At 45.4% G+C, this 17421-nt stretch overlaps 1 protein-coding gene across 1 annotated transcript in view; it reads left to right on the top strand.

Moving 5' to 3' along the window:
* The window catches only part of LOC115328074, a gene marked incomplete at its 5' end in the record, with an annotated part of 148515 nt that overhangs the window by 47670 nt on the left and 83424 nt on the right, over positions 1-17421 (top strand). The window contains one exon of the mRNA XM_040222690.1: positions 6818-6951. Within this exon, the coding sequence (XP_040078624.1) occupies positions 6818-6951 (134 nt within the window). The remainder of the gene's footprint in view (positions 1-6817; positions 6952-17421) is intronic.

Below are 17421 nucleotides of genomic sequence, written 5' to 3'. Positions count from 1 at the left end.
CATCAATTGTGATTCATGACAGTACGCTGCACCGGCTCTCGTTTCTTGAAGGACGTCGTTTCAGTCCAAACATGACAGCTTCTGTCTAAAATCGTTCAAGCTATCGGGTGTTATGTTTTGTAATTTAATTACCTTATTATTTTGTTTTTGTTTGCAATTTTTTTTGTATACACAAGAATATGCCTAAGTGATCATTACGTCGGCTATCACGACGCCAGATTTAGTGTATGATTAATCATAACTTGGGATAAATAAATCAAGTAGTGTCGAGAATTCAGGAGTAATCCTTGTTGCCGATGATATCGTATTAACACATCCGCTGCGTTAATCAGTGCATTCATTTGTGTTTTACATGACGTTTCAAGAAGCAAGTTTATATTAAAATCGCCCCCTGAGATTACGTTATTCTTATTTTCATTTGCATACTCATGGAGAGACTCAAGTTAAGTGAACAAAAGACTATAGGTTTCCACAAACCGCAATAATTCTATGGTCTATCACTAAGAAGAGGATTTCATAATCTTTATGAACACAACAATAGTCACTTAGCATCTCACAGGAAATGTCCGATTTACCGAAGAGAGCCACGCCACCTTCCGAAACGCCGTGCGATTAAAAAATAGCTGTTATACATTGGCAACTTTAACACGCCAGTAGTATTCGTAAACGACGTTTCTGAAAGCATAATTATATCAAACAAAAATTGGAATTTATCAAAAAATAAGTCAAGCTCGTCTACTTTGTTTCCCGCTGATCGAGCGTTAATGTGGAAACATTTAAAATAACTGCAATATTCACTTCGCAAAAAGGTTTTCACATTTGATGAAAGCAAGTAATCATCTGACAGAAAATTCATAGCTTTCACTTCTGTGTGCTCCAAAGGCGTCGAAGTGAGGACTCTCATTGGTAGACAGTAGCTCCATTGTGAATTCTGAGCTTTGTGGCAAACTGGTGATGATACAGAACCTTCACGGGCTTTGTCTGCTTGGAGAGCTCTTCAGCACCAACGTAATTTTGTGTAAAAGCATTAAAACCAACAAAGATCAAAACGCCCCCTCGATCTAATTCCTTGACAAAAGAGTAATTCTCTTGCTCAAATGTAACTGTTGGCTTCTTGCATTTTTCGGTGAGCGTGGCTTTGCATTTTTAACACACCAGCTTTTTCAAACCGGCATAGACTCCGTAACCTGCCACGTAGACTAGGAGTGGGAGGGTCTCATTCATAGCTTGTGACACTGGCTCTTTTGTAACGACTATGCTGCAGCTGTGTCTCCATGTTTTTTCAAGCTACTCCCATCGTTCTTCTTCGCACATAGATATCGGCAACGCACTCTGCAGCCGCAGCTTGTTTCCACATTCAGAAAGCTACATTATTGATAGGTGAAATGGCAAGCCAGCCAGCAAATTGTACTTCTCGAAACGGTCGTCCAAGCTATCGTCTGAATCTCTCTCAGTAAAACATAGTTCATTCTGAGTTTAGTAAGGCAGTATTCGGTAATGTGCACAGCAGCGCAGGTTGTTTTACGGAGCGTTCCGCGAGTCTGCTTGTTAACACGCCGGTAGTAAGGTTCTCGCCCTCTCATACGTGCAGCCAGGCGTCCACCTTATCCAAAACGCTGCACAAAAATTAACATTGGGATCGTCCTCTGCAGAAGGCATTGGTTCTTGAAAGTCGTATCTGAGTCGCGTTCCTATGTTTCGTGTCTTCACATTCACAATTTTCCACCACTTGACAATGATTTCAATGAAGCTTGAAATTCCTTCGAAGTTCTTTAAACCTTCCTTCTCCCCGATCGAACAAAGGGCCGTGGGTAGGGAGTGTGTACGATCTGCAAAGCAAGCTTCCCAATTTTCGGTCTCAATGTTTGACGGGTTAAGAGCCTTTATTGAGAGGCTAACCGCATACATGAACAGCTAGTAGCATTCTAGGTTGAAAACTTCTCTGGTGTTTGCGAACGATGCGGACAGCATAGACCACACACCTGTAGCCGATCTTCACCAGCCCCAGTATCACATCTCTCAACAGCTTGTGCAGAAACTCTGCGTCGGCTTTGTGCACGGGGACAATCTCAACGACATCCTGGAACTACCACGTGCGACATTCTACCATAAAAACGAATGCACTATTGGCTGATTCTGTAAGATTGATGGTCCCACCAGTTATGTTACCCGCTTTGTACTCAAAATAGGATTGATGTGAATTTTTTCAGCCATGAAAGTCACCAAACGTTGAAAAACATTTAAACCAGAGATTATCATGCTTATGTATCGTAAGAACGCACCACTTAGATGCTCCTGTTAGGGATCCATTCCGCAGACGAATGTTTCTTTTCTATACCTGCGAACAAAGTTGTATGCTGAAGGTGATGTTGCGAAAGTAAAAATGCAGCAAAAAAGATGGAGTCAGCTGAGTAACGCCTTCAATCCTTTTAGATAGCCCGAGCTGCTTGCGTAGAAACCAGATGGTTTGGGCCCTATCCTACGCTACTGTCGCAGACAATTTGTCAAGCAGTATACGAATTGTCTTGCAGATGCGTTCGGCTGAATTTGTTGAACTTGAACAAAGGTTGGCGTCCCAGGTCCGGGTAGCCCTGACCACTGCACGATATTTCACTGTGGTCGGGGCTACAGTGAGGGGAAGAACAATCTTTCAGGGATTCAGGTCGTTCGTTAAGGGAGTTCATGAGTACCGTGGGGGAGGTAAATTTGTGTTCACTGAGTTTGGTGAGGAGCGTGAGTTCGGTGAGAGGTGTGAGTTTGTGAGTTCGATGAATTTATAAATTCGTGAGTGAGGCCATCAAAGTGGGTCAACACCTCCTAGACTAAGAAAGCCTCACCACTGTTTTTGCATGGCCGTGGCCGAACAAGAAGGCAATTGGGGCCGTGCTAAAGCGCGGTAGGCAAGGCTGCACGCGCGGTTTTACCGTATAGCAACAAGTTATTATTGATGCAAACGTGTTCATTTTCTTAAATGCCAACGGTGCACAACATTTCGGTTAGGGAGCTAATTTCTTGGACTGATAATTATTCCTGCATAAATTTATTGATGCAAAATGCAAGAACCTGGTAGGTGTTGTGGGCACCCTGGCGGCTCCCGAGCCCAAATGCCGGAATGCGAGGCAAAGGTGCCCAACTATTCCCACGTGGCGGCGACGTCACGCCAGCCACGCGCGCATCTGATCCGCCTTATCAAGGCGGATCACAGGCGCGGCGCACACGGAGTCGCTGCCTGGACTCAGGCGCCGTTGGTAACAATGTTAATCGTCTTGTCCATGTCCCATTAAATGCAGTTTCTTGTTGAAACCGTTGACTCCGTATTAATGCTCCGGACGGATATACAGCAAGGCATACCCGACCCAACCGTGGTATGCTAACCATGGTATGTTGCGCACTTGCAGGAATTTCAGGGGGTTTGGTCTCTTCTTTTGGTAAGCTTTTTTTCCCACACCCCGTCGTTCCTACCGTCGTTCCGTGCCTCCGTAGGGTCGGCGTTTGTTGAATTGGCGTATTTCTGACGGTTTGTTTTGTGACAGCGGTTATCGTTTTGCGCGGCTGTGTTAGTTTCTGAGGGGCGTTTCCGTTTTTGCGCTTGCGTTGCGCCTTTGTTGGTTTTAATTTTTTTTTTTTTTTTGGGGGGGGGGGGCGTTTTTTTTTATTTTGCTTGCAGGGAATGCTCACACAGGAGCAGGAAGCCGCAATGCCCGAAGCGGCACAAATAAATCTACTCACGAAGGTCACGGAGATGTGTGGCTCCGTGACATACTGAGCGAGCTGCAGACGTACCACCTTGCCTCCGGTGCCTCGGAAGTCTTCACCATGGACCGTATTGTCGCGCTGGCGTTGCAAGCAAGCGTCAGGTGCTGGTTGGGGTCACAGGCCCCCTTCACCAGCCTGGCGGACTTCGAGACAAGGTTTCGAGAAGAGTTCCTCCTTGCGGGCTACGCAACGCAGATTCTCCAAGAGCTCGAGGCAAGGACGCAGCACCCGGACGAAAGTATGTTCCGGTACGTTCGGGTCTTGCAAAGCTCTTCAAGACGGCGGACCCGAAGTCACCGGAGTTGGACAGAGCAGCTCGGGTCAGAAGACAGTGCCACCGAGGGTACCACGTCCAGCTCATCAACCGCACTTTTGAGACCCTTGAAAAGCTAGCCCGTGGTGCCCGCTTCGTCGAGGACGCTCTTCATGCCGAGCGGAACTGCGTGCCGCCGCCACCAGCCCAGTACGCGCTCGAACCGGCATGTGCATGGCGGGGCGCCGAGGCCTCCACGCATGTGGACTTTCCGAACGAGACCTCCCTTCCCCACCACGTCAACCAGGGGAGTTGGTGTAGCATGCATGGTGATCTCCCATGCGGAATAAGCGTGTGTTCGCCTAATTCTCGTCGAGAGGTCCCCGGAGGTCACAGCGGGGCCCGTGAGGGTTTCGGGCGGGGGTGGCCACTACAGGGGGGGGGGTCGTTGGCCGTGCCCTATCATAAGCTGGGGCCTAACGGAGATTACCTCCCAAGCGAACCACCTTCATCAGTCTGCTCCTGCAAGTGCTGGCAAAAACTGGCACGGTGCGGTCGCAAACCGGCAGCCCAGCGGCATTGACCCCCGCGGCAACGAAACAAGCCCTCCCCAACATAGCCAGTCGCAAATTTGGTGCAGGCCCTTCCATAGTGGTTCTTTACTTGATCACTGGAGGCTGTCCGGCGGGCACCTCGGTGCGGGTGGCCTAAGCATGCAGCAGTCGTCGGACTGCTACTACGCGTGCGAGCAGCCCGGCCATCACCGAAACCATTGTCGAAGACTTCTGGGCGCTACAAACAAGAGGTGGCATGAGATGGCGGCAAAGGGCCGGAACCAGAACAACCAGAGAAGCTACTACGGCCGGCGACGCTGAAACCAGACAGCCACTAGCCGACGGACGTTGCAGTCCCTGGGAGCAGTGAGGCCGCGGTACAGATTCCATCGGTATGTCGAATTCAGCCCGAGCCTATCATCATTGAACCGTGCATGACGATTTCACTGCTAGATTTTCCCATTGTTGGAATTCTGGATTCGGGGGCCGCTATCTCGCTCATAGGGGATTTCATTGTCGAACTCTGCAAAGCAAAAAAAAAAAATGAGCCTCCGGGAGTGCGAAACCCGTTTGCAGCTGGCTTTTGATACAGCTATGCCAGCTGAAGGAGCCGTGAGGCTGCAGATTTGGTTTAATGTAAAGAAGCGGCGACAGCTATTTCTTTATATGCCAGGACTCGTGGTACCTGTGATTTTGGGCCAAGATTTCATTACGGGCGAAAGCATGACGCTCGACTTTTCTGGTGGCAGGTACCGGCTGGGACAGAAACCGGAGCTGACTCCGTTTACCAAACAACAGGACTGCATCCGTTACCCGACCACTGCAGCCCACTTCACCATGCTGCCAAACGTCTTTTCTTCCGGCGTCGAAGAATCGTTGCGAAAGTGCCCTGCAAGCAGCCAGCAGAAGCAGGAGCTGCAAGCCGTCCTGGAGTCTTTCTCACCGATGTTCGCGGAAACACCTGGAAAGACTGACATTCTGCTGCACCGCATTGAAACCGGTGACGCGCCGCCTCCGTGGTGCAACCGTAGACAGATCAGCGTCCACAAAAGGGCACTCCTTGATGCGAGAGTCGAGGAAATGATCGACATTGGTTCAGTACGTGAATCGAAGTGCCCCTGGGCATTCCCCGTATTTCTCGCTCCGAAAAAAGACGGAACAGTCAGACTCTGTGTGGATTACAGGCGGCTTAACGATGTGTCCGTACGAGACAGCTACCGTTTCCCCAGCATTTCCTCCGTGATGTACGCCCTTGGTGACGCGACCGTGTTTACAACACTGGATTGCGCTCGCGGGTTTTTTTTCAGATGGAGATTCACCTATCAGACGTTCAAAAAACTGCTTTTATCTGCCACAGAGGGTTGTTCGAGTGCACCCGACTGCCGTTTGGCTTGCCTAACTCTCCAGCCAGTTTTCAACGCCTGATGGATGTTGTACTTGGGAACTGGAAGTACGAATTTGTCATGGCATAAATGAATCACGTGGTTGTTTTCACTAGAAAACTGGGGCAGCTAGGCTGTCATGTGTCACGTACAAATGAAATCCTTGACGAGCATAGATAGCGTCTCACTGCCCCCTTAAAAAGGGAGGAATGCTGCATCTCAGAGTGCTCCCGTGTCTTTACGCCATAAACATACCGACGCTGACGACACAAAAAAAAAAAAAAACAGCCGCGTGGTCGAGGCGCGAGACAGTCGAATGCTGCTGCGGCTGACGAGCACCGTTCGCTCCTGAAGCACAGATTTTGAAGAAAAAATATGAATTTTATCAATGAATTGTTTTAAATAGTATGGTAGACACTTACAAAAATGGTTCATCATCTTCCAAACAAATATAGCGCTCAAGCAAACCGCAAAAATGGAGAAACTTGCGAGCATATTGCTGCATTTCATTCGCCACAGTCCGGCACACGTTTTCTTTCCCATTCCTGTTTTGATTTTGGGCTTTGCGAATATAAGCCTAATGAAGATCTTGACCTACGAATACGTATATTTATATATGTTGATGAAGTCAGAAAAGCATGGCTGCCTTATTTACGTACCGTTAGTAAACCTTACCTCAGTCTAAAATATTGGCTGTAAAGAGGAAGCTGACCGCAGAATAAAGTTGCAGTATGTTCTAGGCCTTATTTTTAACTAATGGAAAATGTATAAGTGCCTTCTTATTTCGTTCATATTCTAGAACCTCCAGATTTCTGCAGTACATGATTACAAACATATCACAACAAATTGACGAATATATGTTGCATTTTCAGGTGGATGACAAGTTTCTTTTTCTAGATCGGTCTGGTGAGGTCAACTATTATCAATCATTGCAATTCCTGAAGGATGGAGCTCCAGGTTATGGAATACATTTTGGAGATGCAGATCTCGTGTTATTTGTAACAGGGTAAGCATGATCCGATATATCACTGTTTTATGTGAGATGAACGACGGCTTGAAAATATTCTGTTTCATTGAATAGACACAAAAATAAAAAATCATCATTTTTAAAGGGCGCCTCCAGGACGCGTGTTTCACAAAAACTTTTACTCTAACCCTGCCCATTAGGAAAAGGTGCTTAGCTGGCAAATCACTGCTTCTCATGACTCACTGGTTGAAGAGATGATTGACGTGTAGAACGAAGGGTTGTAAAATTGTTTGTGCGTGACGTGAAATCTTTTGTTCGACATAATTTTATGTTTGAGAAAGAAAAGTTCCGAATATAATCATTACTCCTTTAGGATCGCCATTTCCACTTTGATTTCAAACGAAAAAATCAAGGCTGCCGGCGTTTTCAATGATTATCTTGATACAACGCGTACTCGTTGAGCTCGTTTATTTTTATGAGTGAAAGTCAGTACGTAATCACCGGTGTGTTTAGAGAAATATCTTAACCAACGCAGTTTGCAAGAAACATCTGTCGCAGGTACGCGACTAAGGATGCGCTGTGGGGCTGACGGTTGTTTAGGAGGGTTAGCGTGAGTCAAGTGTCCTACTTGAACCATTTTGATTGATCTGACTTGATTCGTTCTTGTACGCTTGTTGATGCCGAATAAAGATGTCGGGTGCCGTAGAAGCGGCCCCGCTGCTCTTTGAGGGCCCCGGAGAGATCTGATGTAACGGGCGGATGTGACGTCACTTGCGAAGTGTTGCCCAGCTCTATTTTGGTGACCTAATATTTGAAGTGTCACCAAGAACCAAAAATATGTGACTAAAAGCTTGCCCTTCTTGCTTTTGTTCATGAAAAAAGGTTGCACTTGGAGCACTTAAAGGAAATAACGGTCACGCTCGACGCCCCCCCCCCCCCCCCCCCCTCCCCGGTCTTTCCCCTAAACCGGCCCTAAACCTATCTGCCTTGGTTGGAATTGTAATTGTTGAAAACATTGCCACGATAAATTATTTGCATTTTGCGATAGCACGCTCTTCTTTGGGGTGTGCTGCATCGAATTTAAAGGAGCTCACTCTATTCGTAAAATACGTTTTTTTTTTTGCTACCTGTAATGAAAATTAGAACCTTGTAAAATAATTCAGTGTATGATACGTATTCTGTTTGGAGAACTTAAACCTGTTAGCTTATTTTGTGGCGGTGGTGGTGAAATAGGTGGGGGATTGCTTGATAAAAATGATGATATATAAGTTAATTTATTGCTCGTCCATGCTCTTGGTGTGTTCCTTGTTCCTGTCTCTTTTCTTTGCTTTTGAACAATTTTGAAATTATACGCCACCTAGCTCATTCAAACATTTTTACTTTGCATCCGAGTACCAGATTTTCAGGACAGTAGTCCGCTCCCTGTTTAGAGACAGCTGGGGCATATTTCAGCTGAAAATGTATTTTTTAGAGTCCTAACTCGGTGCATAGTTTGAATTGGATGCATATTACGCACGCGCCAGTCCCCGCCACGTGGATACTTCGCGCGTAAATAAATTTTCATATATACCAAGCTTTAAGAATGCCGGCTTTATTAGCTAAGAACACTTGTGTAATCATAAAAACTCACGAACCCAATATTTCATTAAAAAACTTCGCAACCTCTCGTCATAATTATCGATCTCAGAAAACAGCGTTATGTAACGCGCACGTGTTGATGGTTCACACCGCTTAAAATACCAAAATTTAGAAATGAATACCTACCGACTGCAGTCCGGCAATGGTGATGCTTTGTAATTGTCATGCAAAGGCTGTTGAAGCTCGCATCAAAGGAAAATTAATGAAAAACCTATTTAAGCTAAACATAGTTTTTCTGTCTGGTCCGGCCTAGAAAGGACTTGGTCTACAAACCTCTCCCAGATTTTTTTTTCATTTTTGTACAATATTAGTACAGAATACATTAGTTTATACCAAGATACATCCTCAAGCATATTTTCTATGCACTACTTTGATTCTTTCACATTTGCCTGGGCCCACTATTGAAACACCAAGCAATACTTGGCAGCTCAGCTGCCCATGAAATAACATTCAATCAGTGAATAAATTAATCATTCAGTATTTGCTATAGTGTCAAAGAACAACCTATCACTCGTAGTGCTAGCGCACTTTAATAAAAATACACTTACACACGTACAGACAGACAGAACAAAAATTTTAAGTTCCAAGTTGCAACAGTGTCAACACGTTTGATACTAACATAACAGATTCAGAAAGCAGTTCAAGCTCCTCGACAAACAAGCACACAGCATAGACATGAAGGAAATATTACTATTTTAGGCAAGCATAAAAAATATATTACAGTGACTCAAAAGTACTTTTCAACCCTTTTCCAGCTCAATCACGTTTGCGACAAAGTGCTGAAATCTAGTGGAACCAGCGCAAAAAATCATGAAGTGTGTCAGAGGAGAGGTTATAAAACTCAACGGACCTATGAGTTGGGTATAATTGGCTAAAATTTCGAAATATATAAAATAATTACTCGAGTCGTATGGGCACACACGTAATCAAAAGACCCACTTTTGACAGCAATTGCTAGGTGAGTCAATAAAACAATGCAGCGTCCTGAACAAAAACTGGAAATCCGCTTTCGCTTGACGATGGTTCAAGCCCAGCATGTTAACGAGTTCAAGATGGCTTCGAACCGCCTCTTTCCGTGGGTTTGGTGATCCTTAAGCCTCTTGCCATTTTTAAGAATGATCAAGGACCTCTGCCCAAGACATTGAGTTTCTTTGCAATCGGGTGCGCTTTACACTGCCGCCGCAGAAAATAAATGTAACGTCGTTTTCATCGAGATGTCCATGTCCCAGACGTACCCCTTTAATTTTGAAAGAAAAGACCGAAGTTTTACTTTGATCCCAAACGAGTAGACAAGTAGGTCATATCCAGGTTCATTTCACGAACGTTACCGGAGGTAGACAAACCAAGGTGTTTTGATGATCGCGTGAATGGCTTCTTGCGATCTGCAGCCGATCACCCGGGAACCAAAAGCCTTGAACCTGCGATTAAATTTTTCGCGACCAATAATATGAGCATAATGTCGTCCGATGAGGGGGAGGGCTTTGTCGTCATGCCCGAAGGCACGTTTAAAGAAACAAAAAAAAAAAAAAAACAGACGTACTGAAAAATTAAGAACGGTCTTCAATCGTCCAGCGAATATGAAAGAATTAACCATCAAGCTTCTGTACCAACTTAACCTGTCCAATGTCGCTCTAGGAGCGAAGAAGGAAATAAATATCACGTTAAAGGTATTTTCCGCGGCAAAAAACATAAACCAGGAGTTCGTTTACGCACTATAGTGTTTGAGTGGGCCACATGGTCACCTGCAGTTTTTAGTATATTTGCAAAAGATCCTTGACTCCCCACATATTCTTGACCCCATGTGCGTCCCCAACTCTAAGGCGGTTAGTGGTTTTCTGAAGGTCAGTAACCCAGCCGGGTGTAGCGTATACAGCATGGATGTTGAAGAATTGTGTTATTCTATTCCCCACGACGATCACAAGGTTAGAGTCAAGGAGCGAACAATGGAACACAACGGCGAAAGCAACTTCAGGACGCAATGCGGGATCACAGTAGAAGACTTCCTCGAAGAACTGGTTGTGTATTTGAAATCCACACTTATAGGATGGCAGGGCAAGATGTTTGTACAATGGTCCGGAGCGTGCGTAGGATCGAAAGTAGCATCTGGGCTGAGCAACATTTTCTAAAGGTGGATCGGCCGGTATCTTGAACCCTGCTTGGAAAAGAACCTAAAAATGATATTTAGGTACGTGGTCGATTATATGGTATTCATCGCGAAGGCCAATTTTTAACAGACCTTCACGATGCGCTGAAAGTTTTCACGGAGGAAGATCTAGGACACTGTTTCTACTATGAGACCCCCAAAAGAACCTTATTCAGTTGTTGTATGTCCTCGTCGTCATGGAGGACGGTCATGTTTGGTAGTTGTACATTTCCAGAACAGCGGAGGGTCTACTCAACTTTCAATCAGCCCACTCCAAGCTCGTGAAAAAAGTCATTGCTTTTTCTGTCTGAGGTCAACATTAACATTCTCAAAGATTCACAAATTGAGTTCCAGCTTAATCTCCCGAATTCAGAGTATCAATGATTCGGAATTCGCTGAATCGGTCATCCCTTCAACATGCGAAAAATTGGTGATACACCTTAAAGCGTGTCCAAGGATCAAGCGAGATGACCTCGATAGAAAGAGACAAAAATGTTTTCAGTTCATGCCATACCGCTTACCTTAAGGGCTGATAAAGTCGCTTTGAGATTCGGTGTGTATGTTTTTTTTTTCGCCTGCAACAAGCTAAGCAGAGTATTCTCAGCAGTGAACAAACGCACGAGCAAAGGGAATCTAACGTCTTGCAGTGGGTGCAGCGTCAAACACGAGATGAAGTTCTTCCCCTGTGTAATAGGCGCGATATACAATATCCTAGCTGTTTTCCTATGGACGCGTATATACATCGTGCAGACCGGGCGTTGCCTGAATACACAACTACGAGAACACAGTTCTTTGAAAGGTACCGATTATTCACGCCCCACGATGCTTTTCTGAGATTCCGAATGCTATCCCCTTTTCTCCAACACGACAGTGATCTTCCGACACAAGGACTAACTACCTCAATAAATGATGGGGACATACTACATCACACAAAACCGAACCTCGTGCGTGAGCCTGTCGACACTGACTTATAGAAACCGCAAGACCAGCTTTATGGATTAGGGTAGCAGGGCTAGTTCTGTATGGAGTGAAAGTTGAAGTTCTCAAGGCCACGAAGGAACATGCGGGCGCGTGAGCAGCAGCATCATGTGTATGTTTTTATTTTATTAGACCGTTGCTAGGCAGTGCTTGTCGTGTTGTTTCTCGTCTTTCTCTCCTTGTCCAATTCTCACTAGACCTCATCATGACCTCTCACTAGCTCGCCCAATCCTTTATCTTGCTATGTTGGCAAGTCCGTAATCGACTTCACATTTTGAACAGAGTTGTAGATAAAGTATACGAACTCGGCCACGAACTAACCACAGCGCAGGATGGTGGGGCCAAATCCAATCCGACGAATCACAGCGCAGGAGGGCGGGGCTTTCCCCTTCTCCCGTTCCGGTAAACATTGACAGGCCGGCGTTGATGGCCACGCCCACAGCGATCACGGACATAGGAGGCCCGCCCACATCAGCCAGCGACCAGTCGGAGGTCGTCAAGGTCCTGCCCCCGAGTCGTGTACGCGGTATAGGTGTGAAGTCACGTTTGCAGCGCGTGACAGCCGCGTGGAAAAAACACGTAGCAGGAGGGGGGCGCCAATCACAGCGGATGTCATCATCATGACAACCGCTGTCATCACGTCATGACAACCACGTGATTTCAATGGGTTCAAGCAGCGGAGCGGAAAAATGAATTTGCGGGGCGTCTTTACTGCGGTCGCGTGACGAAGGTGTCATGCGATAATATTTCACATCGCTGCCCGGTATATGTTTCATTCGCTAAAAAAAGGTTTTGCGGCGGCTGGGTATCGGCCTCGGTGACCTTGTGCACAAGCGTCCGACACTCTACCGCCTAAGCTACAATCACAACTTTTTTTGTTGTCTCCTTGACAAGAGAATACAAAACCAATCCCAATGTTAAAATTGCACGCATGATGTGTGGTATGCGGGCATGAGAGTTTAAAACACCTTCACATTCTCCAGAATATTAAGAATGGACACCCAATCAGGAAGGCAGATCATCACCAATTTCACCAATTTCAGCCCGCGACAACTTTCTATAATATACGACCGTACAGGGCGCGCGTTAACATCAGCGTGCCGCTCAGCCTTTCTGCTATGCCATATTGCATACAGGCCCAGGAACATGACCAAATCAACAGGGTTATTATCATGTTTTTCTGCAGGAAGGAACCTAACAGGGCCATGTCTTTTTTAAGAGTTCGCTGGAGAACATCGAAAAAAAGGCATTCCAGCGGTCTAAAAATACATGTTCCAGTGTTTCAGGCTTTTTGTACAGAAAGCAGTGAGCACCCCATTGAACACAAATATTTCTCTGACCGAGCCACGTTTTTAATGGCAGCGTGTTTGTTTGTAGTTGAAAGAAAAATGTTTTTATGGAAGGCTGGACGACCATCTTCTTAACTCTGCACAAAACATCCTGTCCTGGGCCTGCATGCAACACAGAACGATACACTGATTCGGGGAAACACTTTTAATAATGTCACGCGATAAACACTTGCGCGTGACAGTGGACAAATATTCCATGGAGGAACGGACACACAAGAACCGACACGCGCCTACCATATCGCTAAGAAACTACCAATTCTACACTGTTGGCGACAATACGAGGAAACAACAAAAGAAGGAACTTCCTCTGGCAGTCTTGCCTGCATGATAGCGCGAAGAGAGGATTACTTTGGCTTCTAAGGAACATGAAACGCGAAACTATTTGCTTGATGAACACATGTGGTAATGAAAGCCCTTCTTTACGCACGCGGCGAAAGAGATTATAACGACATACTCTTTCCAACCCGGACCGCCAGATGAACACAGCAAAGATACGATGTGTTTTTTGCAAGTTTACTCGGGCGCATGACAAAACTTGAAGAACCTACCAAAATTTAGCTACTAACAAAATATTACAAACCGTGGCGCGCGTAAAGATAGACATCTCCCGCCCTCCCCATTTACCAGCCTTCTTGTGCTTTTCCTTAACTACCGTCGACCAATAGGCGTTAGACCTTTTGTAATGCTGTATGGAACCCCTAGACATTTAGGCGGGGTGGTCATAAAATTTATGTCCTGAAAAACGTCGGGATTCGCGGCCCATGTACCGTGCCAGAGGCCACAACGCTTCTGCCAGTTGACTGCCGCTCCCGTCAGTACACAGAACGATTTCATCTGCCGCGCAGTTTCGGCGACACTACTCTTGTCTTTACAATATATAGCAACATCGTCTGCACACGACAGAAGTTAGACATCTATGTTATGAAGGAAAAACAAATAATCTTACTGCTTTTTATTACATTTCCACATGGCTCTAAATAAATACTAAATAACAATGGAGATAAAGGGCATCCTTGCTTAACTGTGTAGTTAACCGTAATGCGGGTGGTTGGCTTACCGTTGACTATAAGCTGTGTAGTGCAGCCCGTGTATGCCATTTGAACGAAGCTGATTGAAAGTTCCCCTACTCGTACATACTCTAATATTTTGTAAAGTACCTGAAGCTGCAAACGGTCAAATGCCTTCTCCAGATCAATTTGGAGCATGGCAACTAAATCTAGATCTTTATCGCAAAGCTCTAGTATACTCCTCACGACGTGAGCATTTGTTAAAATGGACCTTCCTTTAATTCCACATATCTGATGGTCCCCTACAATTTCACTCATGACGTTTTACCTTCGGCGGGCTAAAACGCTCATTAAGACCTTATAATCGACAGTGCCAAGCGCTATAGGCCTGTAATTATTTATATTTTCAGCTTATATTCGTCGTCCTCCATGGGAATAAGTACCGTATGCCTGTTCATAAATGACGGTGGTAATTGCTTCGTCTCTTATGGCTCAGTTATTACTGCGTGAAGGTGCTTGGTGGTGACCTGTTTGTATTTCTTATAAAAAGCTGCAGTCAATTGCCTGGGGAGTGCAACTTCCTATACCGCCCATGAAACGCGAATTGGTAGACCCTGGGAGTCCGCAGCGCCATTTGAATCCCCTGGTATCCGGAGGGCTGTACGAAAATGAACATGGCGGCACAGTGAAGCCAAAACCGAAACCGCACGGCAGCGCCATTGTACTTGGATGGATGGGCAGTAGCTTGCGCCACCTAAATTAAAACTAAGTATCGTAGTTTTTTTTGTTTGTTTTGTTTGCCCGGTTTGTGTGTTTCTTTGCTAGCCTTCTGCGGCTTTTCGGCTGGTTTTCGCGATTCAATGCTGGTTAATAGGCGTTGAAACGCACACACGCCAGCACTGAAACGCGAGACCAGCAACAAAGCAGAAACCTAGCAAAGCAACAAAAGTGACACATACACAAAAATATGCAATGCTTCTTCTTTTGCGTTCATTCTTATTCAACAGGCAGCAAAAAATACAAAATAAATTTCTCACTATTTTGCACACAGTAAACCGAAAAATGAACAACAAAACAGGATGAAACGTTTTGGTTACTTCCGACGAAGGTGGTGATATGCGTCCTTGCAAAAACATTTCACTAAATTCACATAAAATCCCTGCATGTTCGTGATCTTTTTCGAGCTTCTTGGGGTATACTCCTAAGCCTTGCGCCGTCCAGCCACAGGCGTGGAGCCTAGAAATAAAAAGTTGAATTACTTGCTTGGTTATAGGTGCCTGACATGGTCATATAAAAACAGCGAGCATATTCTGTACCTCCTTTAAAAAAACGGTACGTCAAGTTCAACACTGCGATACTAAATACTCGTGTCTCCTTTGTTTTTCTGCTCCTTGAGTTAAATGCTTCCACCCTAAATTGAAAATCATTTCGAATTTGATTATATAAGTAAACATAAGTAAAGACCGACGACGGTGGCTTGCAACTAAAGGAAACTAAGCAATGAGGTTAAGGAACACAGAATCTCAGCTGTTTGGTATTGAGTCTACATCGGAAACCTGTATTAGTTTTTAATATTATCATGTAAATTTTGGAGTGCGTCACTGCAAAAGAAAACGGGAAACCAGTACGGATCGCTCCAATGCTCATCCTCAGTTTATCGAAAAATATTAGGATCATTTTCACTCCTCGCGAACACACGCGTGAATCGCTGACAGCAATTCCAAATAAACAGCTTACTGCAAAAAGTTTACCATCTTTTGAAGTGCATATGTACTCGATCTTGATGTTGCATAGAAGTCGCCAGTTATTTGCGATGCCCTAATACTCGCGGCGAGTGAACAAGGGGAATCCTAAACAATGATAGGATTTTGTTTTGTGATTTGAAACCATGGCAGGTATTGCCAAAATAAAACAATTAATACTCACTACCACTGCGAAAGTTAGGTACTGTTGCAAACATTTAATCAGAAACTTAATCAAGAGGAGAAGACCAAAAGAGCGTACCTCGCGTCCATTGGAGCTCGAAACCTCGAAACCATTGCTGTCCCGGCATTCGGCACTAATTGTTTCCCCACTCCGCAAGTCAGGTGGTGTGGTGATGACGAAAATCTGTGCTGGACCACCTTACAAAAAAAAAAACAAGTTTCCACGAAAAAAGAAAAAGAATGCCGCGCGCGCACGAACGCGGCACGAATCTCGCGCCGCGACGTACTCCCAGAACAGAAATAGCTCACGGGCTCGCGTTTCTCGCGCGTTCTAACGGTCTACCGACTTCCCGGCGCCAGCGGCCAGCGCATATCTCGAGGCGCGAGGCGCGAGTTCGGAGAGAGAGAAAGCGCGCCCAGACACGTTGAAAAAGTGAAAGAGAAAGTTAGGATAAAAACAAGCTTCAAAGCTAGTCATACCTTCGAAACAACTTCATGGCTATTTAACGTTATAAATTATATGAATCATATTTAATTAAAACAAAATCACGTTCGCCCACGCTCGTTGGGAGCGCGGCAATCGGAAGCAGTTCTCTAGACCGGATGTACGTCATAAATATACGCGGCCGGACGGCAGTAGCGGAGAGCTTCATCCCCCTGGTGAAGCCATCAGGACCCGGAGATTTTTTTGCCGGCAGTTCGTCAATCGCTCTCTCGATCTCGGCCACGCTTATCGACTCTTCTAGCCGCTCCTTTATTTTGTTGCTTAGCCACGGCATCACTGCAATATCATCAGCAAGCTGCGAGTCACGCCCGTGTTTTTTGTGTGCGAAGAGGTTGCGATTATATTCAGCAAGTGCATTTTCTTTGACATAGGGACGACTGCTCAGCAGTCCACCGTGTTTTATTTCTCCAATTTGTTTCCTTTACACGTATCTTTCCACGGCACTTACTGCCCGTTTAGCTGGTTGTTCCCCAATAATGTATTGTTGCCCAATAACGTATCAGAGCACCTTTATATTCCTCTGCTTCTAGTTGCGTGATATTGGCCTTGAGTTGCTTAAGCTGGGCCTCAAACCCTCCCCGATTTCCGCTCTCAAGGTGATATAATCTACAGAGGTATTCATTTAGCAGCTTTTCCGCGGCCCTCTTCCGATAGGAAAGCCTGGCAGAACGTTCCATAGCACAAAATATTTACTCGCGTTTAAAACCCTCCTATCGCTTGTTCGCGCTAACACTTACATTTAGCATCCCCTACTGATTAAATTATCCACCATCTCATTAAACAGTTCATCTTCGAGAAGGCTGTTGTTAAGTTTCCACAGATCATAACAAAAATAGATTTCTTCTTTTTCTCTCTCACAACAAAAGGCACCAGTGCTTGGTCAGAGAAAAAACAAACTAGCCACAGGTTATCATCATTAAATCCCATTAAAAGTTCAATTGACACATACTCTGTCAAGGCTAGC

The sequence above is a fragment of the Ixodes scapularis genome, unplaced genomic scaffold (assembly GCF_016920785.2).
Source record: "Ixodes scapularis isolate PalLabHiFi unplaced genomic scaffold, ASM1692078v2 PGA_scaffold2__306_contigs__length_199485367, whole genome shotgun sequence".
Classification (NCBI taxonomy): Eukaryota; Metazoa; Arthropoda; class Arachnida; order Ixodida; family Ixodidae; genus Ixodes; species Ixodes scapularis.
Note: the sequence above shows the minus strand (reverse complement) of the source record. Positions and strands in the feature narration are given on the sequence as shown.